This window comes from Mirounga leonina, unplaced genomic scaffold, assembly GCF_011800145.1.
Source record: "Mirounga leonina isolate KUSES-001 unplaced genomic scaffold, KU_Mleo_1.0 Mir_174, whole genome shotgun sequence".
In the NCBI taxonomy this organism is placed as follows: Eukaryota; Metazoa; Chordata; class Mammalia; order Carnivora; family Phocidae; genus Mirounga; species Mirounga leonina.
Genome location: NW_023270451.1, coordinates 84,033,597 through 84,059,701, shown reverse-complemented (window position 1 = coordinate 84,059,701; position 26,105 = coordinate 84,033,597). Strand labels below are relative to the sequence as shown.

General features: G+C 61.9%; 2 protein-coding genes across 5 annotated transcripts in view; one reads left to right on the top strand and one right to left on the bottom strand.

Moving 5' to 3' along the window:
- Positions 1-14,012, bottom strand: part of LOC118020596 (SCO-spondin-like) — a 52,609-nt gene extending 38,597 nt beyond the window's left edge. Inside the window, 41 exon segments of the mRNA XM_035020327.1 lie at positions 475-483; positions 486-698; positions 701-709; positions 1,161-1,256; positions 1,259-1,381; positions 1,578-1,688; positions 1,691-1,837; positions 1,993-2,162; positions 2,253-2,346; positions 2,496-2,540; positions 2,543-2,638; positions 2,972-3,081; positions 3,167-3,294; positions 3,422-3,618; positions 4,292-4,426; positions 4,755-5,011; positions 5,196-5,290; positions 5,431-5,462; positions 5,465-5,619; positions 6,374-6,608; positions 6,827-6,992; positions 7,182-7,409; positions 7,493-7,668; positions 7,754-7,786; positions 7,789-7,867; positions 8,658-8,802; positions 9,095-9,135; positions 9,137-9,303; positions 9,306-9,335; positions 9,523-9,694; positions 9,920-10,019; positions 10,021-10,055; positions 10,525-10,604; positions 10,693-10,851; positions 11,859-11,958; positions 12,056-12,090; positions 12,093-12,299; positions 12,556-12,735; positions 12,851-12,933; positions 13,571-13,729; positions 13,963-14,012. Of these exon segments, the coding sequence (XP_034876218.1) occupies positions 475-483; positions 486-698; positions 701-709; positions 1,161-1,256; positions 1,259-1,381; positions 1,578-1,688; positions 1,691-1,837; positions 1,993-2,162; positions 2,253-2,346; positions 2,496-2,540; positions 2,543-2,638; positions 2,972-3,081; positions 3,167-3,294; positions 3,422-3,618; positions 4,292-4,426; positions 4,755-5,011; positions 5,196-5,290; positions 5,431-5,462; positions 5,465-5,619; positions 6,374-6,608; positions 6,827-6,992; positions 7,182-7,409; positions 7,493-7,668; positions 7,754-7,786; positions 7,789-7,867; positions 8,658-8,802; positions 9,095-9,135; positions 9,137-9,303; positions 9,306-9,335; positions 9,523-9,694; positions 9,920-10,019; positions 10,021-10,055; positions 10,525-10,604; positions 10,693-10,851; positions 11,859-11,958; positions 12,056-12,090; positions 12,093-12,299; positions 12,556-12,735; positions 12,851-12,933; positions 13,571-13,729; positions 13,963-14,012 (4,882 nt within the window).
- A 3,246-nt stretch (positions 14,013-17,258) lies between these two features.
- Positions 17,259-25,397, top strand: ZNF467 (zinc finger protein 467). Of its 4 annotated transcripts, XM_035021348.1 has the most exons (6): positions 17,425-17,475; positions 19,111-19,221; positions 19,533-19,608; positions 20,100-20,216; positions 20,994-21,107; positions 23,523-25,397. In XM_035021348.1, the coding sequence occupies exons 3-6, from the start codon at positions 19,575-19,577 to the stop codon at positions 25,028-25,030; spliced, it is 1,773 nt and encodes a 590-aa protein (XP_034877239.1). In that variant the 5' UTR covers positions 17,425-17,475; positions 19,111-19,221; positions 19,533-19,574; the 3' UTR covers positions 25,031-25,397. The 4 variants fall into 4 exon arrangements, with proteins under 4 accessions (XP_034877240.1, XP_034877241.1, XP_034877239.1 ...); XM_035021349.1 differs by lacking the exons at positions 17,425-17,475; positions 19,111-19,221 and adding an exon at positions 17,259-17,388; XM_035021350.1 differs by lacking the exon at positions 19,111-19,221 and having other exon boundaries at positions 17,414-17,475.
- The last annotated feature ends 708 nt before the right edge of the window (positions 25,398-26,105 follow it).

Below are 26,105 nucleotides of genomic sequence, written 5' to 3'. Positions count from 1 at the left end.
AGGCAGAGCCAACACTGAACCTGAACCTAGCTCAAAACCACCTTTGGGAGGGGTCCAGGAGGGTCAGGCAGACCTGGGGAGGAGTCGGAGCCCGTGGACAGCTGCCCCCTCCACCCAGGGACCGGTGGCCGGGACAGGAAGGGCTGCTTCGCAGGGGCACAAAGGGAACGCCCGGGTCTGGGGGGGTGGAGCTGGAGGGCTAGCCCTCCAAACAGGCTCACTTCCCGTGCCTGCAGAGCCGCTGCCCGCTCTCTTATCCCTTCTTGCCCAAATGTGGGCAGACAAAAGCCCCTTTCTTCTCTCCCCTGGGCCTGGGTGGGAGGGCAAAGATCTTCAAAGAGAGTTTCGTGAAAACGATCAAAGGAGGCTCTGAGGCCGCAGACCTAAGCGGCACTCGGGGTGGCAGGCGCGCGGCTGGGGCCGGGGGTGGGGAGAGACGGGGCCCCGGCGGCTGCGCGGCGGCCGGGCTCTCACCGCAGGCGGCGGGCCCTCGTCCGAGCCGTCGGGGCAGTGCGGCACGCCGTCGCACAGCTGCGCGGGGGCCACGCAGTGCGGGCCGCGGGCGCAGGGCGCGGGGTGCGGGGCGCAGGGCGGGCCGCAGCCGTGCTCGTCGCCGCCGTCGGCGCAGTCCTCCTCGCGGTCGCAGCGCCAGCCCCGGGGCGCGCACTCGCCGCAGCCGCACGGGAATTCGAGGGGGCGCAGGGCGGCGCTGCGACGGGCACCCGCGCTAGACCGGGCGTGGGGAGCGGGCTGCCCGGGCCGCCCGGCCCCGCCGCCTCCGCCGCCCGCCTCCCCGCGCCGGCCCTGCCGGCCCCTCTCCTGCGGCCGGACTTCCCCCACCTCCAGCCCCTCCCCACGTCCAGGCGCTCCCGCATTTCGCCGCCTCCTCCCCCCCACTGGCTTCCCAAAAGCTCTCCCCTCGCGCAGGAATTGCATTGAGCACCCCAATCCCCTCATGTCAGTGGGAGCGCCTCGGATGTCAAGAAGTAAGACCGGGACTCTTCCAGGCCCTCTCAAACCCCTTTCAGGAGGCTGGGTCTGTGCCCGCTCCTCACCCCCAGCACCTGCCCCAGTGCCTCCCTCTGAGATGCTCTCCCCACCCCTCTTTCCCAGGCCTCCGGATTCCAGCTCTCTCATCCCTTTTCCTCCAGGACACTCACCGGGGCTGGCGCTGGCCCGGGGAGTTGGTGCAGTCGCCCCAAAGCCCGCGGAAGGGCCAGGCACAGTGCCCGCTGGGGGAGTGGGCAGCGAAGGGAAGGGCAGTGCCCGGGTCGCTCGTCGGCTCCATCCGGGCAGTCCCAGATTCCGTCACACAGCAGGACGGCCCCCACGCAGGTGCCATCAACGCAGGACAGCTCCCCAGGAGAGCAGTTCAGCTGCCCTGCAGCGGGAGAAAGCGGGAGCTGGTCCCAAGGCACTGGCCCTTAAGCTGGCTGTTTGGGGTGCCCCCATTCACACACCTGCGGGTGCGAGCTTCCTAGCAGGAACCTGAACTGGTGACGGAGGGGAGGCAGGAAGGTTGGGGCTCAGTGGGAGGGGCTGCCTGGTGGACTGGAGTCCTGAGCTAGCCCACCCACCCAGACAGGCCTCCTCGTCAGCGGCGTCCGGACAGTCCGGATGCCCGTCACAGAGCAGGGTGGGGGGCAGGCAGCGCCCATCAGTGCAAGCCAGCGTGTCGTGGGGGCATGGCAGCCCTGCTCGTCCGTCCCGTCTCCACAGTCGTCCTGCCCGTCACAGAGCAGGGCCAGGGGCAGGCAGTGGCCAGAGCGGCAAAACATCTGCCCCTCCCCACAGCCTGGCATGGGGCAAGCAGGCAGGGTAGGGATGACAAAGGGTCCTAGAGGAGCCCCCCGACGCCGGAAAGACCAGAACAGCCCTGCCCACCAGCCCTAACTGCTGCCACTGTGAGGAGCAGCTCAGGACACGCTGTAGCGACGCGTTCGAGGACTGACCGTCACTCAGCCACTGCCCTAGCCAGGCAAGGACACTCACCCTCCTCGTCTGAGCCATCGCCACAGTCATCCTGGTTGTCACAAAGCCACCTGTGGGGCACACAGTGCCCACTGTCCCGGCATGGGGCCTCTCCCTCCGCACAGCCAGGCTCCAGCTCCTCACAGCGGGTAGTGTCGCTCTCGCAGAGCCACTGGCTTTCCTGGCATGTACTGAGCGCACAGCATCCTGGGATCAGTCACAGCGCTGGGCTTTGCCAGCCCGGGGGTAGGGGGGCTCCCCAGGACCCCCCCCCCACTCACCAGTTCCCACAGTCCTTCTGCAGCACAGTCCCCAGCAGGAAGAAGCTGCCCCCTGACTCACAGGGGCAGGAAGCTGGTTCTAAGCAGACTCCTCCTGGGGTCACAGAGGGCAGGACTGGAGCAAAAGGGGCACAGCGGCCCCTAGTGCCAGCCCTGTCACCGTGGCCTTGCGGCTCTCCTCCCCGTCCCCCCCCCTCCCCCGCCCGCCGCTGCCTCCCCTCTGCGGATTCTGACCCTACCCACCATGCAGCAGAGTCCCCTCGGGGCAGAAGCAGCCCTCCACACAGCCTGGCAGTGCCACCCGGGCTCAGGACCACGGTCATGGCAGGTCGGGGGACACATGGGGCCACAGGCCTCGTACACCTGGCCCCCTTCACACTGCAGAGCTGGGGAGAGAGGAGAGAGCTTGGGTCACCGTGGTGCAAGGGCACCAGGATGCAACAGCAGCAGGCGAGGCAGCCCAAGATGAGACACACGGAGGGCACGGGGAGCACGTGGAGACTTGCTGAGCCCCTCCCAAGGCTGTTTGCAACATGGAAGTTCTACGGGAAAGCAAGCTCGGCATGCTTGGTGCCCACCACACATATTTGCCCTTGAATGATACATGGCTTGCTTGCAGGCCAGGAGGAACATCCGCGGAGGAGCTGAGGAGCTCCTGAGCCAGGAGGAACATCCACGGTGGGATTGGGCACTGGGGACCAAGGGCAGGGCACACTCACGGCAGAGCTCCTGGCTGTGCCAGCGCACGGGGAGCCCACGCCGGGCACACTCGTCTGCGTAGGTGGCAATGGCCAAGCAGAGACACTCACAGTCGCCCCCCGAATCGCAGCTGTGCAAGGGATTGTTCAGCCCCCGGACGCCGTCCCCACCCCCTGGCCCCCATTCCCACCCGGTCCCCGGCTCGCCCCTCTCACCCGCACGCGTCATGCACACACCGCTCGTAGTGCTGCTGCGGAGGCACCTCTGCGTGGCACCGGGCAAAGAGCGACTGCAGCATCACCCCGCGGCGGCCACGGGCCCAGCTGGCCCGGTGGGCGTTCACCTACGGGCACAGCACCGTGGACCAGCCAGACGCCACCCGCAGCAGCCGGCCTCCGGATCCTCCCCCCGACCCCCGCAGGTTTCCTGCAGCCGCCCCCACGCCCCTCCCCCTGCCTGCCGGGGCTCACGGTGCAGGGGTGTGGCAGGTCTCCTGGCTCGGGGCAGAGCGGACTCAGGTGCCAGGAGTGGGCAGCCAGCTCTGCTGTGGGCTCCAGGACGCCCTGGCGGCTCCGCAGGTCATTCCTGGCATCTCCATCAAAATCTCCACACAGCCCAGACACACGGCCACGGAACTGTGGGGACAGCCGCACCAGGACCCGGGTGCCTGGGCAGGGAGGGCAGCGGGGGGCAGCATTGTGGAGAAATGACCCCATGGGCCTTCCTCAGGGCCAGGGGCGGGAGAAGACCAAGGGCAGGTATTCTGTGGGCCTGTTCGACCACCACCTGGTACCACCACCTGGTTTTTTGCGGAGGCTGATTGGCGATGATAAGAGACATACACCTCGGGGGGCTAGGACAAAAGTGGGAGCCTACTCTCCCAACCAAACCCAGGTGAGGGGGAGCAGGGAAATTCTCCAGCGGGCTGGATTCCGGGCAGGAACCAGGCTCCAAGACAGACTGGGACACCCACCAGCCCCAGAGGCCTTGGTGGCCGGAGGCTCAGAGGGCAGCCCCACCGTGCTGACCAGAAAACTCCTTCCCATGCCAGGGGTTACTCTGGTTTTCCTCAATTTCTCAGTAACTGTTATTTCTAAAATGCCAACTGCTTGGGCTTGGGTGGTGGGAGGTTAGGTTTATTTTCATTTCTTCTTTCCCAAACTGAGTATTTTCTAAATGTTTCTTTGGTGAGGAGGTATTGCTTTTACATTGAAGAGAAACATAACATTAAAAACATAATTTGGGAACTCCCACCACTCGTATGGAAGAGGAAGAGTCTGGGGGGGGGGGGCCAGCCTCATGATGCTAAGGCGGGCATGGGTCAGGGGTGGGGGCCTGACCTCCGTCCCAGAGCAGGCTGAGGCCCAGGCGGGTCATGAGCAGCAGGAAGAGACCAGCCCGGCGCAGGCTCAGCCCAGGGCCTGCGCAGACCTTGGGGCCCGTTATGCTCACACCATTCACCATCACTGCCCGGCCTATGGAGGAAGAGAGGCGTTCGGACTCTGCCTTGGAGTCGAAGGGCTCCCAGATCCCCAGGAACCCCTCCCCAGCCTGCCTCCAACCTTCCTTTTGCTTCTCCAGCTATGTGACCTTGGGCAAGTCATTAGGCCTCTCTGGGCTTTAATTTCTCGGAGGCTTCCAGAATCAGGATTCCCAACCAAGAGGAGAGAGGAGGGGCACCAGCCCCACTGCACAGATGGTGAGCAGTGGGGGAGCCCAGGCCTTGGCCCCCCGTGCAGCAGTGTGATGCCGGCCGGCGTGCCCCTCCCCCCTGGCAGTGCCACCCTGCCACGTGGCGGCCACCTCTGAGCATGTGCACAACAGTGCTCTGTAGTTGCACGGTCAGCGCCTTGGTGCAGGTGAGCCCACTGGCCCCACAGGGCAGGTTCTGGGCAGAGACGCTGAACCAGCCGCTGGCCTCTTGAACCAGCAGATATTCGCAGGCTCCAGGGAAGGTGAAAGCCAGCCCATCAAAGGTGATGTAGTGGGGGGCACCCGATGCCTGGCACCATCCGCCGCACCGGTGGCCCGTGCGGTGCCATTGCTGAGCCTGACATACGCTGTGGGTGGGGGTGGGGCGGGGAGGGGGAGGCATGAGGACAGAGACCCAGAGCTGTATCCAGGGGATGTAGCTGTCCAGGTTCCAAGCAGCAGACCCTCAGCGTGGGGCAGTCCTGGAGAGCTCCCCTTGCCCAGGCCAGTCTGGATATCCCACCTCATCCCAGTTCAAGGCGCTAGGCATACCAAATGTTGCAGTCCTCCTGGATGGTAGCGTTGGGCGGATACCACTGCCCTCCGTGATGGCAGGGACAGAGTTCAGGAGGCACGCAGCGCTCATTCTGGGCAGAGGCCGGGACAAAGGGGCCTTGGAGGGCTGCGTGACCCGCCACCCACCGTTTCAGACACCCAGGGGGGCTAGGGCAGTGCCCTGGGTGGAGCAGGGGCCACGGTGCCTCGTGCAGCCCCCTCCCAGACTTACCAGCAGCACGGTGCCTGGGGGACAGACACAGCTCCTGGGCTGTCCGGGGGGCAGGAGTGGTTGGCACCAGGGCTGTCACACGTGAGGAGGCAGGCACCAGGGACATAGACAAGGTCACGGGGGCAGAATGTCTGCTGGGGGCCACAGCGGTGAGCAGAGCAATTCCAGAGGCCCCTCTCCTGACAGACACTGCCGAGGATGGGAGGCAGGTAAGAGGCAGGCCCAAGGCAGGACTCACCTCCAGATGCCTCTGGTCTGGCCTGGGAGAGTCTCAGGAAGCCACGGGGTCCAAGCCCCTAACGTTGACTCTGGAGACCTGAGCATCTCACCCCCCACACCTCAGTTACAAGCACAGGAAGTGGGGCTGCTCCCCGCACCAGCCATATGCGGGATGGACATGGTCACCCTTTCCTGCCCCAGCTCCAATGGGGCCATTCTCTGGGCTCTGAGGTTCTCAAAGAACCCCATTCCCAGCCAGGTAGGAGAGGGATTCTCTGAAGTCTCATCCTCACCCACCAAGCCCTGGCCATTGGCCCTGACTCCACAGGTCCAGAACTGGCCTTTACTTCTCCCTAACCCTTGGAAGAGCCTCTGGACCACAGTCAACCAGAATTCAGAGATCTGGGTTCTAGTCCTTCATCATTAACCAGCTGTGTGACTCTGCAAGCCGTGTGGCCTGTTAGAGCCTCAGTTTCCTCATCTGCAAAACGGGAACAATTCTTCCACTTCCTACTTTACTAGGTCATTGTAAGAATGCGGTAGAATTACATAAGATGATGTACAAGAGTGCTTTATAGGCCTGAAGTGCTCCACAACGAGGCGAAGCTGTGAGTGCTCTGTCGCCCCGCCCTAACCCACAGGGCTACAAGCCCGGCCCCTTTTCTCTAAGCTCCACCTCTTCACCCCCAAGCTCTGTGCCTCCCCCCAAGGCCACCGCCCTCACCAGCGGTTGCAGTCCTTCATGGTGGCACTGCCAGGGGCATAGCGATGAGTTCCAAGCCGGCAGGAGCACAAGTTGGGGGGCACGCACTCGCCCTTGGGGTCCCACAGCAGTCCTGGGGGGCAGTTACAACCAGCCACACAGCTGCCCAGCTCCCCACAGTCTTCTGGCTCCCCACAGTTTCGACCACACGCTGGGACACACTCCTGGTACTCCTGGCCCCCAGGACACGGGACAGCTGGGCACAGAGACACATGCAGGTCAGGGGCATAACTACTGTTGCTCGGCCCGCCCTTCTGGAATTCCGAAACAAGGCAAGCCCAGCAAACTGCCAAGGTCCGAGGGCCTCCTGGGCACCTTCCCCTGCTACAGAGCTGTTGGATCCCTCGGGGCTCTTGCCAGAAGGGGCTGGGAGGAGGAGCCTGGGGGTGGGGCTGGCTGGCTGAGCCGACTCACGGCAGAGCGTGCGGGTCCTCCAGGGAGACCGGGCACCCTCCTGGGCACGGGGACGAGCAAAGGCAGTGAGCACAGGGCACAGGCAGTCCTTGCCAGGAGCACAGCCGCTCACAGCTGCCAAGCAGCGCAGGTGGAACGGCTCCCTGTCCACCAGCGCTTGGCATTCCTGAGGGGGGAGAGGAGGAAAAAATTGGGTTGGCTCCCCCTCCACAGATTGCCCTGTTCCCTCCAGTCCCCACTGCCACCTCCTGGGCCACGGCAGGGAGCAGGGCCCTCCCAGTAGCCCAGGGCGAGGGCAAAGCAGGTGTTGACCCCATCTTACAGGTGCGAACAGGAGCACCCCCAATCTGGCTACCTGGAAGGTGGGGCCATGCAGGACAGCACAAGCTGTCTCCGCAAAAACGTGGCGCTGAGTGTGGGTGCCGCAGGGGGAAAGTGGGGCGCTGTCGTCTGCGGGGCAGCTTCCCTCGCCTGCCACCTGGAACTTGCTAGCAAAGGCTGCAGTGCTGGTCTCCACATCGCCAGCAGGTGTCAGGAAGTCATCCTGCTGGTTCCAGGTGAAGGTGCCACACAGACCCTGCACCTGGGCCACAGGAGTGGGTATGGGACAGTCAAATCCGGGCCCACCGTGGCCTTGCCCAGCCACTGGCCTGCCCCCCAGCACACCTGGTGGGCATGGCGGGGGTCCAGAGTGATGTAGGTTGCGGGGTCAGACACTCCCCAGAGGACCTGGGCCCCAGGCCAGCACAGCAGTAGGAAGGTGGAGGAGGCTCGGGAGACACTGAGGCCCTTAGGCCCACGCCACGGCAAGCCCACGTCCTGCCCATCGATGAGTACAGCCCCTGGAATAGAGGGCCTGTGAGGGGCTACCCCTGCGGGACTGGGCTGATGAGGATTGGGGGGGAGCACATCGCAGGAGAGGGCTACCTGAGTCTCTGAGCTGGATGTGGGTGTCCCCAGAGAGACAGAGATGGCGTGGAGGCAGTTCCCCGTGTCACAGGCCCCATGCTCCAGCACAATCAGCAACTGCCCCTTCAAGTCCTGGGGCAGATGGTGAGGAATGTGGTAGGGTGGAGGTGGGGAAGACCCCGAGAACAGGGTCTGTTCTGCACCCTCTCCTGCTCTACAGGACGCCTACAGCACCCACTTGGAGGCAGCTCCCACCCAACGCACGTGCTGAGCACCTTCTTGCCAGCCACACTCTCGGTGAGGTATAGGGCTTAACCCTGGCAAGCGCTAGCACTTGTGAGTATCTCTACGTGTGTGTGCACACAGGCATGCGTGTGTAAGTATGTAGAGGTGTGTGTGCACGCGCGTGTGTGTGCGTGTTGGTGCAAGATGCCTGCTCTCCCTTTTCCCCGCAGGTATGCATGCTCATCTCTCTGTTTCTGGGCACGCACGTGCTAAATCTGCGGCATATGTCCACACCTGTTTGTGTCTATGGACCTGAACTTGGTAAGTCACCTAACTTGATTGGGGGAGGGCTGGGGAGGAAGGAGAACCCAGATTTCTCCTGGGGTTGTTTTGCAGGAAATAGCCTGTGATAAGCCCAGCCAGTCCGAACTGTGAGAAAGGACTGTGAGGATGGGTTTTGCTTTGTGCCCCTGGGCTAGGGTGGGAACATCACGGGAACCTAAGGCGGAGGCCAGGACCCCAAGGGCAGGTTTTCGGGGTCTGCGGCAAGCCATCCTCCCTCCAGAGTCGGTCCTCTCTCAGCTTTTCCCGGAATGACTGTGTGTTTCTCACTGATTTATTTAGAGGTTTCCCGACCGTCACCTCTCGCCTACAGAGCGCCACTGAGGCCTCCTCCCGGCGTTAACCCCCTACCCACCTGCACCAGGCTGGAGCGGCCACCCGGGCGGCCGCGGCAGGAGAAGCTCCGCCCATCGAAGGTGAGGTAATGCCCGTCCCCGCCCACCGCGCCCTCGGCTGGGCACGGCGCCTGCGCGCAGAGCCAGCGGCCGTCCTGGCACACGCTGTGGGCACACGGGGCGGGAGCGCGCTCTGATTCGGAGCCCACGAGCTCCTGCCCCCGGCCAGCCCCGGGGCCCTCCTTCCGCCAGCAACCCCTGTAACGCTGCAAGGCCTGGAGGTCAGCCGGTGGAGGTCACTGGCTAGGTCTCTAAGCAGGGCCATCAATTATGCCAGGAGAGGTCACAGGTCCCTTGTGAGGGGCCCCCGGAAGGGGAGGCAGGTTGAGGAGACAGCAGAAGGGAGGGCTCCGAGGGCACCACGCGGCCGAAGGGCCAGCGAGGCCCGCGGGCCCACCAGGGGTTGCACAGCTGGCGCACGGTGTCCCCTACCCCAGGGGTAGGGCCGGCGCCGGTGGGAGCAGGGGCAGCCGTAGAAGAAGCCAGAAGCCGTAGGGTAGAAGAGGCCCGGCGGGCACTCGCAGCCGCTCACGCGCGCTCCCCGGCAGGACCCCTCCCCTCCTTCACCCACTGCTGAGCAGCTGGCTGGGCAAGCCGAGGTGCAGGGGAGTACAGCTGGCCCCCAGGGCACGGGCGCTCTGGGGGCACGGGAGTGGGCTGAGGTCCAAGGGTCCCCCTCCTCCCGCCAGACCCCGCTTGCCTGCAGCCCAAAGAGAGGGCGCGTGCGAGGAGGCCCAGCGCTCAGGAAACCAGGGTCACAGGGCTGCTGTCAGAAAGGGTGGGGACACCAGGGGCTATGCAAAGAGGGACAGGCACCAGCCCTACCGCAGAAGCCTGGCTTCCTCCAGCCCACATGGATATGCTGCTTGGCACACTCCTGGGCATAGTTGGCCAAGGTGGTGCACACGGCTTCCCGACGGGCCTCTCGCCCACTGCCTGCTGGGGCCCCAGAACTGTAGGCAAAGAGGCAGGCCTGGTGGTACTCAGCAGGGGGAGCCTTCAGAGAAAGGACAGCCCCTCAGTCCACCAGCCTCACCAGCACTCTCTCCTCTTGCCTCAATCATGCTCTGACTTAGAATCAAACAGAATGAGCACTAGAAGGGACCTCTGAGATCATTCATGCAAAGCAACGACAGGACCAGATTCCCTGTTTGGCACCTCTCTAGCACCCACTCCTTCCCGCCCCTCTGGTGGTGGATACCACCTCCACCCCCACCCATGCCTGGGCATGGCATTCCCTGAACGGACTGTCCAGCAGCTGGTGGCACACATCCTGGGCTTCAGCCTCCGTGCCTGCCTCTGTGCCGCTCAGGGGGTCCTCAGCCCTGGGCGGCCTCCACTGAATCCAGACACCCAGGCTGGAGACAATTGAATTCAGGTCAATGGGGGAGGAGGGACATTAACCAGGACACCAGGAAAGTGGCCACTACCCTCACGGCTGCTTCAGGTCCCCACTGTCATGGCCACCAGCCCAGACAACCTGGGGTTTTGGGGGGCAACACAGTCGTAAGCTCTGGTAGGGGGTGGGGGAGCTGGGATCACATCAACCCACAGGCAGGAGGTTTCATAACTAGCTAGTTAACCCAAACTGGTCAGTGACCAGGTTGCTGAGTGTGTCCCCTGGGTGGTCAGTTCACCACTTGAAGTCCATGGGACCCTGAGCCTGCCCCCCACCAAGGGTCTGGGAGAGGGCCAGGCCCTGTTCCAGGGAAAAGGCCAGTGATGAAGACAGAGAACAGAGGCTTGGAGGTATCACAGAAGCCAGGAGCTGGGGAGCAACCAGGAGCAGGGCACTGAGCCTGGGCTCCCTGGGGACTGTAGTCTCACCTCGGAGTCAGGGAGCCTCCAGGAATTCCCAAAGGTGGCAGCTAACACAGCCAGTCTCCCTCCGGGCTCCAGGAAGTCATCTGGGGAAGGGTGAGGCAGAGGTGCCCTGTCTGGGCTCTCCAGTCTTTCCTTACCTCCTATACCAGCAACCGAGTCATGCCCACTTACCCTCAGGCTGGCCATTGTAGACTCCACAGAGACCTTGAGTTTGTCCCTGGAGCTCAGAGTCCACAGAAACGGAGACCGAACTGGACCTGTCCAGGCGCACAATGACCCCCAGGCCCCCTGACAGCACCAGCCAGTCCCCTTGCCACTGCAGGCTCAGCCCTGGGCAGGAGAAGGCAGGAGTCACACTTCCCACCCCTCCCACCATCACATCAAGGCGCAGACTGCTCAGGGAAGGAGAGGAGATGGAATTTTGACAATTCTAGAGAATTCTGCACTTCATACTCTTTAAAGGAGAAACAACTGGTTTTCCCATCAGAGCGCTCTTTGAGAAGTTCGTGGACACTACAGATGCTCTCTTGAGCAAGTAACTCCAAGAAATAAGTAAACTACAAAGCTCTTGTGAGCACGCACACACACAACCCCACCCCCACCTCACTTCATGGACCGAAGACCAGGAAAAAAGCTCTAGTAAGTCAGGGTCCCACCTAATAGCACAAAAGCCCTACCTCCCAGCACTGAGAGGCAGGTGGGGAAAGAGGTTTGTTGTGGGTTTGGGGTTTTTTTTTAAAGATTTTATTAAAGGATTTATTTATCTGAGCGAGAGAGAGATTACACAAGCAGGGAGCAGGGCAGAGGGAGAGGGGGAGGGAGAGAATCCCAAGCAGACTCCCTGCTAAGCTTAAAGCCTGGCACCAGGCTCCATCTCATGAACCCAAGATCATGACCTGAGCTGAAATCAAGAGTCAGAGGCTTAACCAACTGAGCCACCCAGGCACCCCTTAAAGATTTTATTTTTAAGTAATCTCCTCACCCAACGTGGGGCTCAAACTCACAACCCTGAGATCAAGAGTCCCTTGCTTTACCGACTGAGCCGGCCAGGCGTCCTGATACTCAGAGGGGTTAGTAAGGGACTTGCCCCAAGCCACACTGTGAGGGGATGAGCGGGGCTGGCTTGCAGGAGTCAACCTGGAGACTAGGTCCATGACCTCCTGGCTCCTCAGCAGGCTCCTCATTTCCAAATACCCCCCAATCGCAGTGGGGGGCGGGACAGCAGTCTCCCACTCAGCTGCCCCTTCTGCTGTCCCCTGCCCCCTGCCCCCGGGGGTAGGCAGGCTGTCCCCGAGGAACAAATGGGGCCCTGGGAAGTCTCCTGCTGCCTACAGTACCGTGGAGCAGCTGAGACTCCCCATCAGGTACCAGCTTCCCGTTCACAGAGACATTTTTGCCCTGGATCAGCACCTCCTCGGGTCCCATCATTACTCGGGCCTTGCGGGGAGACACAGAGTGGAAGAGGTGTTCAGCGGCTCACCTCCTCCCCCTGTGCAGCTCCCTTCCTGTGTCCTTCCCCACCTCCCTTCCTCACCAGCTGACAGTGCCCAGGCTGGGGGCAGTGCCCCGGGGCGTGAGGTGGACGGCCCAGGTGGCATCAGCGGCGCCCGCCAGCAGGTAAGCCCAGCGGCCCGGGAAGTGGTAGTGGCGCCCATCAAAGGTCCGGTAGTGGGAGCCCGCCCAGGTGGCACAGGTGGCCGAGGGCCGCTGGCGCTGGCTCCAGAACTGGGCCACGGCCCCTGCCAGGGGCTGCAGGACGGCTGGAGAGGGAGTGCTGCCTGGAGGAGATACACCAACTGTGAGCTGAGTGTGAAGGCAGGAGGGTGGAGCGTGAGGCCACGGGGCTTCCCCCAGAGCAGGAGGCAGGTGGAGAGTGAATGAATGGTCACTCTGGAGGCAGGAGGGATGGGAGGTGACTCATCCGAGAGCGCAAGGGAATGGGCATGGGCCCTGCAGGAAGGCCCAGAGCTCAAGGATTCTATGTGGCAGTGCCTGGGCAGGGGGAGAAAGTGATGGCCAGGGCTGCAGACCCACCTGGGAGGGGTCGGCTGGAGCAGCTGAGGCCGGCCTGGGAGCTGCCCTCCCGCCAGCTCTGTCCGCAGGGCCAAGCACAGCACTCCTCCAGGCTTCCTGCAGAAGCATTAGCTGAGCCCGCCTGCTGCTGGCACTGCTGAGTGGCAAAGCAGCGGCCCCCAGGGCTGGCCTCTGCAAGGGCTGTGGCGAGTGGAGGGAGAGAATGGGGCGACCCAGACAGTCAGCCTGGACCCAGCTTCTCTCCCCGGGGAAGCCTCCACGAAACCACAGATCTGGGCTAATAGCAGGTGCTTACCCAGGGTGCAGTGGCTGCCCCCGCAGCCTGGACAGCAAGCCCTCACTGTCCGGTTCCTTGCAGTGAGCCGGGTTTCTGGGGGCCTGGGTCCACCGAAAGGGCAGCAGAGAGAAGATGTTAGTGTTCAGCCCAGCCCCGTCCCTGTCCCTGAGAATGGCCCGGGACATTCAATCTAGTCATCTATTCTCTGAGTGACTCTCTCATGTAATTTCCCTTCCAGTTCTTTTTTTTTTAATATATTTTTGGTGGTTTTTTTTTTTTTTTAAGATTTTATTTATTTGTCAGAGAGAGCACAAGCAGGGGGAGCGGCAGGCAGAGGGAGAAGCAGGCTCTCCACTGAGCAGGGAGCCCGACGCAGGACTCGATTCCAGGACCCTGGGATCATGACCTGAGCCGAAAGTAGACGCTTAAACGACTGAGCCACCCAGGCGTCCCATCTCTTCCAGGTCTTAATTTCCCCTTGTGCAAAGTGAGAATGATGTTGGGAAGGCAGACTGGAGGGGAGGCACAGGGAGCAGACATCGTACCTCTCCCCGCACTGCCTGCTCCCTGTGCCGCCTGTCCCCAACCCCACACCCCTGACTCTTCTTGAACCCAGCCAGACCTACTTTCCAAACGCCTGCTTCTCCAGGACACCACCCAGTTCACCTTCCCCCCAGAATGTTGGCTCCATTGCTCTCTCCTGCTCAGCAGCTACCCCAGGCGCCGACCCTCACTCACTTGTAGATGGGACAGAGCCCAGCACGTCCACTCCAGGACAGGTCCAGCTGCCAGCCCAGGCGCTGGTAATAGTAGAGGCTGGTGCAGGGCACCAGGTCCTCCTGGTGGGGGACAACTTCCTCCTCCACCAGGAAGGTTTGCGTATGTTCACACCACCGCCTGCCCGCAGATGGGGAATGACAGCTACAGTCACCAGCCCCTCTATTGCCAAGAAGCCCTGTCCTGTGGTCCCACTCCCCAAAGAGCCCCTCCCAGGGAAGGGTTAGTGAACTGAAGAGGAGGCTGGTTGGGAGCAAGAAGCATAGGAGGGCGCCTGGCTGCCCCAGAGGGTCCTGTTCGTGAGGCGGGAGCAGAGGATCTTAGTGAGAGGGGCCCCAGCCTGGGCTGCTTACCCGTTAGCCAGTGCCCATGCCATCCCAAAGAGGAGGGCAGGAAGCAGCATGGTGCTCCCCGCCCAGGTCACCTTTGGGGGGCCGTGAGCCTTGGGTTTGGGGAAGGCACTGCTGCGGCAGGTGAGCCGAAAGGCCAGTGCTGGCCCCCCCGTCCCACACTGCAGTCTCCAGCAGCCAGGCTTCAATGCGTCCAAGGCAGCCAGACAGCTAGAACGAGGCCCATGGGGCTGGGGAGGCTTTATCTCAGCCCCATGCCCCAGGGCACCAGCTGCTCGGAACCAGACTGGACCTGCCTGCACACGGCACAATCCCCTCAGAGGCCCGCTCTCCTGGAAACAGTCCCCTTCCTGCCCCTCGTGTGTGTGTGTGTGTGTGTGTGTGCTTGCACGAGCGCTTACTCCTGTCTGTGCGCTCAGCGGGGGGGTGCATGTGGTCCAGGCCACAGCCAGACACCCTGAGCCTCTGATATTTTTCCACCCTCAGCCTGTGCCATAAATTAAGGTGGACTCCAGACAAGGCACCTTCTCTTTGTGAGCCTCAGTTTCCTTGCTAGTAAAAAATTTAGGGGCTTCCCAGGGATGCTTGGGGGTGACTCAGGGGCTCCACTTTGAAATTGTGTGTGTGCAGGGGCGCCTGGATCAATTGGTTAAGCGTCGGACTCTTGATTTCGGCTCAGGTCATGATCTCCGGGTGGTGGGATCAGGCCCTATGTTAGGGCTCCATATTCAGCGTGGAGTCTACTTAAGATTCTCTTTCTCTCCCTCTGCCCCTCCCCCCCCCGCACCTGCTCTCTCTCTCTCAAATAAATAAATCTAAAAAAAAAAAAAAAAGAAATTGTGTGTACACATTTCCCTGAGGATAGTTCCATAACTGTTATTACATTCTCAAGAGGAACTAGGACCCCACAAAATGGTTAAGTTATTGTGCCAAATGACTGATATGGTCTTCTAGCCCTAAACTTCTGTGATTCTGTCCCTGCTCCCTTTCCTGCCTCCTCCTGCCCCCTCTTGTAGGCAGTAGGCACTTGTGAAGCCAGGACCAGTGAGCAGAAGGAGCTGAGTTTCCAGGCTGGTTGAACTGTGGGAAGACAGTGGGAGAGCATGTGCCCTTTCCTCTGTGGTCCAACCTCTTACTGGGGGTGATTATGTGTGGCTGGCTGGGTCCATTCTGGTCTCCTTTTGAGAGTCTCCTAGGGTCCAGAACCAGGAAGCCTGGGGAGGGGAATAGAGCAAGCCTCCGGGAGGAGGGGCAAGGGTGGAAAGTGTGTGTGTTGGGGGTGGTGGTAGGAGACAAAGGGGCCTGGAAGGCAGCCTCCCCTAACCCTGGGGGCAAGGCAGCCGGATGGGATAGGATCATCTGAGTATCCGGTTGGGGCAGCAGGCGGCCCAGGTGAATCCTGGTTACATCTTGGTTACCAACTCCCAGGACACCCAGGCTGGAATGTGGCCTGGGCCTCAGATTCCATAAACCTCCATCCCCTAAATCTGCTCTCCCACTGAGCATCCCACATAGTTACCCCACCTCGGGCGAGGAAGCTGCTGGGAACCAGAGCCAATCTAGGCATTTCTCCTGGGCCCACCACTGGTCCTGTGGCCCAAAGAGGGTGCAGTGAGTCCCTCAGGGAGCTCTCAGGTGGGGTCCTCAGAAAAGGCCAGGGTTGGGCCATGAGCATGTTGCTGTTCCCAATCTCTCACACACGTACCCCATCCACTCTCCCCCTGTTGCTTCACATGCTCACACCCCCTCTGCAGGTCTCACAAGTGCTCATGCCCCACCCTAGCACAAAGAGACATCTACTCCTGGGGCCATGAGCCCATTGGGCACTGACTAGCTGAAGGAGCCCATCCAGGAGGTTGAAGACCCTTTCCCAGCTGATTCCGAGGTACCCCGTGCTCTCCCAGATACCACCCGCTCCCATGCCTCTCCTAAACGGCAGAGAATATTGATGGTGCCCCTGCTGTGAGCTGTGCCTCTCTTTGGAGGACTCCCTCCCAGCTCTGGATTTTAACTGCAGGTGATAAGGCAACACTTGGAATGGGGAGAAACCCAAGTCACAATGCCCCTTTCCCCTAAAGAGGGCAGGAGGGAGGAAGCTGGAAGCCAGGGGAGATTGGAGAAAGAGAGATGGGAGAGGGGGCCTGGAATAACCAGCCCACATTTCAGCTGGACAAGGACAGGATATAGGGAGCTTTCAGAAGGAGTCAGGTGCCTGGGTGGCAAGGCCGAAGAAAACCATCATAACCCGGGCGGGGACCCCAAGTCCCCCCAGAAACCGGATCTAAGGGCTGAGGGCATCCCTCCACACCTAACTGGTACAGGTTTCCAGGCCAGTAGGAGGACCGGCTCCCACCCCGCCCAGAGAACTCTCCCCTCCCAGCAGCCCCCTCCCCGGGACCCCGCCCTCTGAGTCTCCGCCCAGCCCGCCTCCAGCCTCACCCCCTGGAGCCTCCTCTCCAGCCCCGCCTTCTCCCTGGGGACCCGGCTCAAAGCCCCCCACCCCAATTTCTGTTTCAAAGAGCCCGTTCTCGGCGGGCACTGAGGCCCAGCTCGGTCTCCTTCGACCACCCCTCGCGGCCCCTAGTGACCCGACTCCCGCCGCGGGTGTCGAATCGGGTCCTCCGGAATCGGCCGGCGGTTGTGGGTCTGAGCGGATCCCGGTGGAATCGCGGTGGAGAGCAGGGGCGGGGGCGGGGTTTCCCAAATCGACCCCACAGACCGACAGTCGGGAGACTCGATCCCACCGCGACGAAGCGCCGCACAGATACGCTCCGGGGGGGAGTGGGGGGGGGGACTCGCGATTCAAAGACAGCAACGCAGACACTCACTGGCTCTCCTCCTCCGAGCACGCCCCCTCCTCTTCCCCTCCCCACCGCACCCCCTCCCCTCGCGCTCCACCTTTCCCCTGGCTCCTCCCTCGGCGCCTGCGAGCACCCTCCCGCGCCGCCCGCGTGCCCTTCCTCCCTGCCTCCTCTCCCTCCTCCACCCCTCCCCCAACACTCCTCCCTTCCCTTCCCCCTCTTCCCTCCCCCCCACCTCGTTCCTAGGCTCCCACTTTCCATCACCTACTCTGGGCCTCCGTCCCTCCACATCGTCACCTGCACGCCTAACCCCGCCGTGCGCCCTCCTGCGACCCCACTCCAGCACCCTCCTGCCCCTACCTCCCCCACGGGGTGCCCCGCAGCTCCCCTCCCGCTTCCGCGCTCCCCTCCCCCCTGCCGGGCGCCGCTTCCCCGCTCCCGCTCCCTCCGCGTCTTTTCCTCTCCCCTCCCCGCGAAGTTTCGGGGCTGTCAGTCTGTCAGTCTTTCGGGCAGTCGGCACCCGAGCTACAGGCAGCGGGCGCCATTGCGAGCAGAACCGGCCGGGACAGAAGGCCGGGGCGCCTGGGTCCCGCCAGCAGCGGGGAGACCCGACCGGCCAGCCCGCCAGGTACGGGCCGTGGAGGCGCCCAGCGGCAGGCGGCTCCGCCCGCTTCCCCTTCTACACCGACACTCAGTCACTGCCCGCTCCGCGCAGGTGACAGCCCCGGGGGTGGGGGCGCTGGGAGCGCTGGAGGGGGTGGGGTGGGGTTGGGGGGGCAAGAAAGGGCAGGGGAGGGGCAGGGGCTGGAGGAGGGAGGGGCTGGGGCTGGGGAGAGAGGGCCTGGCTTGGGGGTGGTCACGGTAGTCGTGAAGAGGAGGAGGACCGCGGATCTGGAGGGAGGGGCGGAGGCTGGGGAGAGGGGGCCGGGTGGGAGTCGGTGGGAGAGGGTTGGGAGGCTCCCGAAGGGAGGGAGTGAGGAGTCTCCGGACAGGGGAGAGGGAGTGTGGGAGGGGGGCCGTGGGGGAAGGGGGGACGACGAGGCCAAGGGATCTGGCCTTTTGGGAGGGGCGGGAGAGAAGGGCGCTGACAGGTGAGCCCGGGAGCCGGGGAGGGGCTGGGCCCTGGAGTGAGGTCTGGGCGAAGAGGCTCTAGGGGACAAACGGAGGCGGGGAGGTGGGACGGGAGGGGTCTGGTCGGGAGGAAAACTTGGGGGGGGGTAGAAGTCAGTGGGGAACAGAAATGGGGAAGGTAGCCACTGAGAGAGAGGGGAGGGAAGCGGAGGTGTGTTGGGAGGCAGGGGTGGGGAGGAGCAGGGTCAGTGAGAAGGTCCAGAGCGAGCCGTAAGCCACAGACTCCCAGGCTTGGGGGAGCCTGGGGACAAGGGAGGGAGCTCGGGGAGCGGACTGGAAGGGGGAGGGGAAGAGCGGTTCTAGGGACTGGGGACCGGGAGGGTAGGGAAGCGAGAGCCTGCTGGGGAGGCAAAGGGGGAAGGGAGACGGGGGCCTCGGAGGGGAAGGCAAGCTGCAGGAGGGAGGTGGGGAGAGAGGGAGGAGGATGGTGTGGGGACAGGGGAGGAGGGCTGGGGAGGGGGGAGGGAGGGAGGGAGGGAACTGAGGTGAAGAGAGGAAAGGAGAAGGAAGGGAAACCAGAGTGGGGGAGGAGAGGGAGAGGGGAGGGGAGTGCGGGGTGAGGGAGAAAAGCGGGGAGGAGGAGGGCGGCGTTAGGGAGGAAGGAAAAGAGGAGGGGGAAAGGAAGGGAGAGGGTGTGCAGCCGGGGAGGGGGATGGAGCCTGGGGGAGAACCGGGAGGGAAGGGAAAGGCGGCCCTGAGCCGGGGGAGGAGGAGGGGAGGGCTGTCGCCGCGACTGCCCGGAGCTGAGGGTCAGGGGGGCGGTGGCGGGGGAGGGCCTACCGGAGGGGGCCGGGAGGGGCTGGCCCGGCTGTGAGCAGGGGGAGGAGCCGGGGGGCGGGGCAGGGGGCGGGGCTGGGGAGCCGGCCGGATTCGGCGGGGAGAGAGGGCGGAAGGCAGAGGGAGCCGGAGAAGGGAGGGGCAGAGGGATGGCTGCCAGAGAGACGGGGGGGGGGGGGGGAGGAGAGAGGGGTCCGCGGGGGGGGGGGAAGGGAACCCGCTGGAGGAGGAGCTGGGAAGGGGGCTCGAGGGCGGGGTGCGGCGGCCCGGGGAAGCCCTGAGGGGGAGGGGCGTTGGTTTTGAAGTAGGGTTTTGGGGAGAGGAAGCAAGAGCCATTTCCTGCCTTCAGCAAAGACCCTCCTCGGAGGGCCTCCCCCACCGGTGGCCCAATAGTGACACTCACCTCCGCCCCTCGCCCCTCGGCTGGCTCCTATTTCACCAGCTCCTGCAGTGACAGCCGGAGGGCCCAGGAGATGACGTTCCCGGCTCCCCACGCCGGTCTTCCACTCTCCACCCTCCCCCCAGAGAATCGATTGATTCCTGACGTCCCCAGGCAAGGGCACTGGGGGGTGGGGAGCACTGGTGGGCTGGGCCTGGTTCAGAGACCCGCCAGCCGAGGGTAGGGGTGCAGCTGAGTTTTGGAGCTGACCAGAGCCTGCGGAAGTGGCTTCAGGGCCTTGGCCTTGGCCTTCAAAGATCTCTTGGCTTTCTGAAACCCATCTTCCCTCATTCCCCTTACCTGTACCTGGGGACATCACCTTTGGAGGTCCTGGGGATGGCTGATGGGGAGACGTTGGGCAGAGCCAAGGCCCAGGGGGCAGCTGTCGGGAGAAGAATGTGAACAAGGATGTGTTTTCTCCTTAGGGCGTGTGGCCTGGTTCCCAGGAGGAGCTACCCTGGGCTGCCATGAGAGAGACCTTTGAGGCCCTCAGCTCTCTGGGTGAGCCAGCAGCACTCAAGGAACGTGGGTGGCGGGAGGCAGGATTCAGCAGCACCCTAGGCCTGCTGCTTCCCTACCTGCTGTCTTCAGGAGATGGCAACCCTGAGACCCCAGAGGCGCCCCGCCCCCCTCCCCCCCCTGCCGGGGCCTGTAGGGCAGCCTCAGCTCCATCAGGGTCTATTTCCATGCCTGGCCCTGTGGAGGATGTGCCGGACTGCATGCGCACATGTGGACCCCCAGAGCACCCGGATGTTTAAATCTAGTCTATCTTTTCCTTCACCTGCCCTTGACTTAGTGCAAAGGGGCTGAGGTGGATACCTGGCCAGGCTGCTGGGGAGCCTGGCTCTCCCCTGTCATGCTGGCTAGAGACCCTTCCTTCCTGAGCCAAGTTGGAAAAAGTCCCTTAGCTGTTTTGGGGAAGGGGAAGAGCCCCTCCCTTTGATCACCTGTATTAGACGCTTTACTTGGTCCCATCCTTCCGCCTATAACAGGATTCTCTGTGGGACAGCCGGAGATGGCCCCCCAAAGTGAGCCTGGGGAAGGGTCCCATAATAACCAGGAGCGGATGTCCCCTTCCAGGGAAGACAGCATGCTGGGCACGTGCTCTGGTAAGTCGGTGGGGCCCATGAGCAGTGGCTCGGGGTGGGATCTACCTCTTCCTTCCTCATCAAGTATTTGGTGAGCACCTATTAAGTGCCAGGGTGCTATCCTCCATATTTGGAATACCTCAGTGACCAAACAGACAAAGATCCCTGCCTTCCACGAGCTTAATCTTAGTGAGGGCAGAAAGTCAGCAAACAACAAATATAAAAACAAATGTACTTATAAACTGTGTCAGAAGGGGATAGGTGCTATAGGGAGGGCCAGGGATAAGGCAGGGTGAGGAGGCCTGCATGATTAAATCGTGTGACAGTGAGAGTAGGCCCCACTGGGAAGGTAAGATTTGAGCAAGATTTGGAAGAGGTGAGGAAGGTGGCCAAGGAGCTCCCATGTCTGGCTTCTTGACATTCTGATCTTGCGCAATGATATGCCTGGAACTTGGGTCCCTCTGGTGGCTGGGAGGTCTGCAGCCCCCTCCTAGGAGTCTCATGCAAGTCCCAGGGCAGGGACCTTTCCTTGCTTCCACTACCTCCCACACATATTCCAGAAGCCCCTCGTGGCTCTTGCAACCCCACAGCCTTAGCTTGCAGCTGCTCCTGCTTGAAGGAGCCTGAGGCTGCCCAGGGGCAGCTGGGAATTCAGTCCCTGCAAGTATGATGTGGGACACAATCCTGCCAGTGGGGCTGGGACTGGGGTTGCAAAAGCCCCTGCTTGATGGCGCCAGCGGGGACCTCTGTCCGTCTAGGATGTCTTTGGAGTCCTTGAGGTAGCCTGTTCTCTGCCAGGGCACGAGGCTCCCAGACCAGAGGAAGGCGCCCACACTGAAGAAGCTCAAGCCCCCCGCAGAGGAGGCCAGGCGTGTGTGCCACAGAAGGCCGAGCCCGTGGGCTCCTGCCCAGGTAAGTCCGCCCATCTCTCCAGCCCACCGGGGGCCCAGGCAGAGGGGACAGGGGCCTTGTCAACTCCCGGCTGCTATCTGATGAGGCAGCCCCTTCAGGCACTTCCAACCTAAGATGAATCAGTCCCTGGCACCTTTCTGAGGTACAGCTTCAGCCCCCAGAGGGAACTCCACATCACAGATGACAGGACTCAGAGAGGCTGGTCACCCAGAGAAACCCACCCTCACCTCAACGTCCTCTAGAAGTCTGAATTTCTCCTCCTACCGCCCCTGTCTATGTGTGTACTTGTTGACCACGTGAATTACCCTTCCCATGAAGACCTACCTTTTCATTGCCTCCCCCCTCAGACAAGCTCCCTCCCCCAAATCTCCACTGGCCTCGGTGGTCCCCAAAGTCTCCAAATCTGCGGTACTGGACTCATCTCCCCCAAACCCAGGTTGATCCAACAGTTGATTTCTCTCTCCACAATGCTGCCATCACTCCCTTGCACTCCCACCACACTGAGCACCCTCTGCCTGACTGATGTCGCTTATTCCAGGGGCTTATTTAGGGCCTGCTAGGTCCAGGCTGCGTTAGGTAGAAGGGAACGACGAGGTTGCCCCTAGGCTGACACAGACCAGGTTTGAATCCTTCCTCCCCATTTCCTAGCCCAGTGACTTTAGATAGGCTCCTTCACCTCCAGGAGCTTGTTTGTTCACCTGTGAGCAAGGAGAAGAGTCACTTCATGGTTCCCGGGAAGCTTTGTGACAGTGGATGGACCATGTGTCATCTGTGGTTGGCACTCAATAAATGGTGGCAATCCTCGTTTGTATTAGACACATACAGAAATGGAACACAAGACATCTGCCTTTCAGGAGCTAAAATCTAGCTGAGATGACACTAATATGAACTAGAATAAGGAATTAAAAGAACAAATAACAATAAAGCCACATTGCACGGCAGCATAACGGTGTTAACAGTAAGTGCTCTAGGTAGGTAAGAGAGCCTCCTGCATTGGATTTGTCAAAGATTTTGGTGATCTGTGCTACATTTTGAGGGAGGTGTAGACATCAGCTCTGATGGTGGGGTGGAGGATAGAAAACATTCTAGGCTGAGAAGAGACTTTAATACAGAAACGTCAACGTGTGGTTGGGGTTAGAGCAGACCAGCTTGGCTGCGGAGGAGCATTTATGCCTGGACATAGTAAGACAGTTGGACTAGGTTGGCATGAACCTCAGATGCAGCTCGAACTTACTTTATCCTGTAAATAATAGGGAGCTGTTGATGGTTCTTGAGTAGAAGAGTGGCATAATGAAAACGAAAGCAGTGTCACAGTAGGATAAATAGTTGTTTGGAACTGATGGATCGGTGAAAGAAACTGGGAGTAAATCTAACTGGCAGCCTGTGTGCGCATGTCCAAGAGTGCTCAGGCTATTACAGACTTCCAGAGCCAGACAGGACTCAGCTCATCTGGTTCAGTGGTTCTTAAACAAGAATGACTTTGGGAGCTTTAAAGAAAGAGAACAGATTCATGCACCCTGCTCCCATAGATGCATTTGGTAAAAGTCTCCAGGAGATGATGATGTGGCACCATGTTTAGGAATCACGAACTAACACAACCCTTATACCCAAGCAAACTAACACAGTGAGCTCAGAGCGGTAACAGAGGTAAGTTAACCAAGGTCACACTACTGGCTAGTGGCAGAGGAGAACCCAAGTAGACGCTCCCAGTCTGGGCCCTGAGCTCCTTTCTCTTGGCTGGACCACTGCAGTGCCCAAGAGAGGCAAAGGGCCAGTGGGACCCACCTCAAACCTGCTCCCCCAGAGGGTGCTCCCCGCTTCTCCAGAGGTTGGCACTGTTCACTGGTTCCCCAATTCCTGTAAACTCCATCGTCCTCTTCCTAAACTGGGATTTCCCACCTGGCTCCAGAGGCAAGAATGAAGGGAGTTAGGGGCAGGGGGAGCCTTGGAGAGGCAACTCCGTGACCACTAGAAGGGAGTTAGAGCTGCTCAGCTGATGGGAGACTGTGGTTCCAGAAGGGGCTGGAAGCTCTGGGGCAGCTAACTACGTGAGCAGATGAACCCAGAGTGAAGCCCGAGGATTGAACTTTGAGCAGCGTTTATATTCAGGGGGCACAAAAGTCCCCCGTGCCTTCTGCAGAGGCAGGGAAAACACTCATCAGCCCCGCGGGAGCCCAGGAGAAAGCCCCCACCCAGGAGGAACTGGGGGCTCTCACCAGCTTCCTGGGCTGCAAGGAACCCAGGAGGAGGACTGAACGGTGACCTTCGGATTTGGTCATTCCCGGGAAACTTCCAGTAGAATGGAGAGAACAAGAGCCAGCCTGCGGGGCTCCAGAAGCGGTGCTCCTATTGGCAAATAAACGTGGCCTACGTGAAAGTGGGGCTTAATTGGCTCGCCTGCTTTTGACCTTTCAGGGGATGAGTGGATGATACGGAAGGTGAAGGTGGAGGAGGAGGATCAGGAGGCGGAAGAGGAGGGCGAATGGCCCCAGCATCTGCCATTACTCCCCGGCCCTTTTCCCGCGCCGGACCTGGGGCCTCTGGCCGCCGCGTACAAGCTGGAGCCCGGGGCCCCGGGGGCGCTGGGCGGCCTCGCGCTGGCCGGCTGGGCCCCGAGCTCGGAGAAGCCCTACGGCTGCGGCGAGTGCGAGCGGCGGTTCCGGGACCAGCTGACTTTGCGGCTGCACCAGAGGCTGCACCGCGGCGAGGGCCCCTGCGCCTGCCCGGACTGCGGCCGCAGCTTCGCGCAGCGCGCGCACATGCTGCTGCACCTGCGCAGCCACCTGGGCGAGCGGCCGTTCCCCTGCTCCGAGTGTGACAAGCGCTTCAGCAAGAAGGCGCACCTGACCCGCCACCTGCGCACGCACACCGGCGAGCGGCCCTACCCGTGCGCCGAGTGCGGCAAGCGCTTCAGCCAGAAGATCCACCTGGGCTCGCACCAGAAGACGCACACGGGCGAGCGGCCCTTCCCCTGCACCGAGTGCGAGAAGCGCTTTCGCAAAAAGACACACCTGATCCGCCACCAGCGCATCCACACCGGCGAGAGGCCCTACCAGTGCGCGCAGTGCTCACGCAGCTTCACGCACAAGCAGCACTTGGTGCGCCACCAAAGGGTGCACGAGGCGGCCGGCCGCGCCCCGTCCTCTCCCGACGCGCCCGCTTCGCCGGCGTCCCCCGCCCCGTCCCCCACCCCGTCCCCTCCCGGGCCCAAGCCTTTCTCCTGCTCCGACTGCGGCCTGAGCTTCGGCTGGAAGAAGAACCTCGCCACGCACCAGCGTCTGCACCGCGGCGAGGGGCGCCCCTTTGGGTGCGACGAGTGCGCGCTGGGCACCACGGTGGACCCCGCCGCTGCCGAGCCCGTGGCCTGCGCGCCCGGAGACGGCCCGGCGACCCAGGGCGCTGCCGCCGGCGAGCGGCCCTCCTGCGCGGACTGCGGCCGCGGCTTAGCCCACGGGCAGCACCTGGCGCGGCACCGGCGGGCGCACCCGGGCGAGCGGCCCTTCGCCTGCGCGCAGTGCGGCCGCCGCTTCGGCTCCAGGCCCAATCTGGTCGCGCACTCCAGAGCCCACAGCGGCGCCAGGCCTTTCGCCTGCGCGCAGTGCGGCCGCCGCTTCAGCCGCAAGTCGCACCTGGGCCGCCACCAGGCGGTGCACACGGGCAGTCGGCCCCACGCCTGCGCCGTCTGCGCCCGCAGCTTCAGCTCCAAAACCAACCTGGTGCGCCACCAGGCCATCCACACGGGCTCCCGCCCCTTCTCCTGCCCGCAGTGCGGCAAGAGCTTCAGCCGCAAGACCCACCTGGTGCGCCACCAGCGCATCCACGGCGAAGCCGCCCACGCCGCCCACCCCGCCCCCGACGCCGACCTCTCGGCCCCAGCCTGGCCCGCTCCCACAGAGGTGGCAGCGCCCCCCCTCTTCTTCTGAGCCCTCTTCTCTCCAGGCCCCTTCCTTGGCTCGCTGGTTGTAGAGACCCAGGCCGGGATCTTCTGGGCGTTGAGCACGATGGCCTGCGCCCCGATGGCTGTTCTTCCCTCTTTATCTTGCTGGAGAGAAAAGTCCGGAAAGGATAACCAGCTTTGACATTCTGTGACAAAGACAATGCTAAGAGTGAACCCTTGCTGGGAACAGTTCAGACGTGAGTCTTGGAAAGAAGCTCACCAAGAGACCCCATCAGAACGTTTGTTTCTTGGACCCTCCCAGCCCCACCCCCCACCCCCAAGGCCTGACTGGGTCAGGAGCCTTTCCAGGGGGAATGAAAGAATGGTTATGTGTGTACTTAACGTGTCATTAAAATTAAAATCTGAAGGTTCTGGGGCTGTTACATGAGCACAGAGGGGGGAACACCTGACTCTTCTCATCCACTACCCCACCTGAGTCCTCCCCCAAAGGACCATCCCTTCCTATCCCGGGTGAGTTAAATTTAGCCAGGCGTTGGTAATGGGCTCTACCAAATGAAAATATAATAGAGCTAATTGCTAAACCACTGTCCTGCTTCTAGCTCAGACATTTGATGGAATAAACATGAACATGCATTTCTCATAGCAGGTATTGAGGCTGAAACTGTAGGGACTACAGAGAGGGGCAGGGCGCCCTTTGGCCCTTCCCATGGAGATGGCGTGCAACACCGTGGGTTCTGGAACTCTCCCGAGGAGATCTCGGAACAGCAGCCCCACCTGCCTCCCTGCCTGGCAGCATGAGGAAGGACATGAACAGCAGGTGAAGGTTGCTTTCCCAACACCATTTCCCCTAAGTTCTGTCTTTCTGATGGATGTTTGATCCAGACGTCTCTGTAGCTGCGTGTGCCCAGCCGGCTGGCTGGCTGCCTGGCTGGCTGGCTGCCTGGCAGTGAAGGGGAGAGGAGGATGCTGGGGAACATGCTGGACTTGGAGAAGGCTCAGGACTGACCTCTCCTGTGCCTCTCATAGGACTTGGAGCAGAGCATTCATTTTCTTGCAACTCAGCTGTCTCATTACCATAGATTGTTGGTTGATGAGGGCTG

Coding starts and splice junctions, on each gene's coding strand:
- ZNF467 (XM_035021349.1), top strand. CDS start 19,575: ATGAGAGAGACCTTTGAGGCCCTCAGCTCTCTGG. Junction 20,217..20,993: donor CATGCTGGGCACGTGCTCTG/GTAAGTCGGTGG, acceptor GTTCTCTGCCAG/GGCACGAGGCTCCCAGACCA. Junction 21,108..23,522: donor GCCCGTGGGCTCCTGCCCAG/GTAAGTCCGCCC, acceptor TTGACCTTTCAG/GGGATGAGTGGATGATACGG.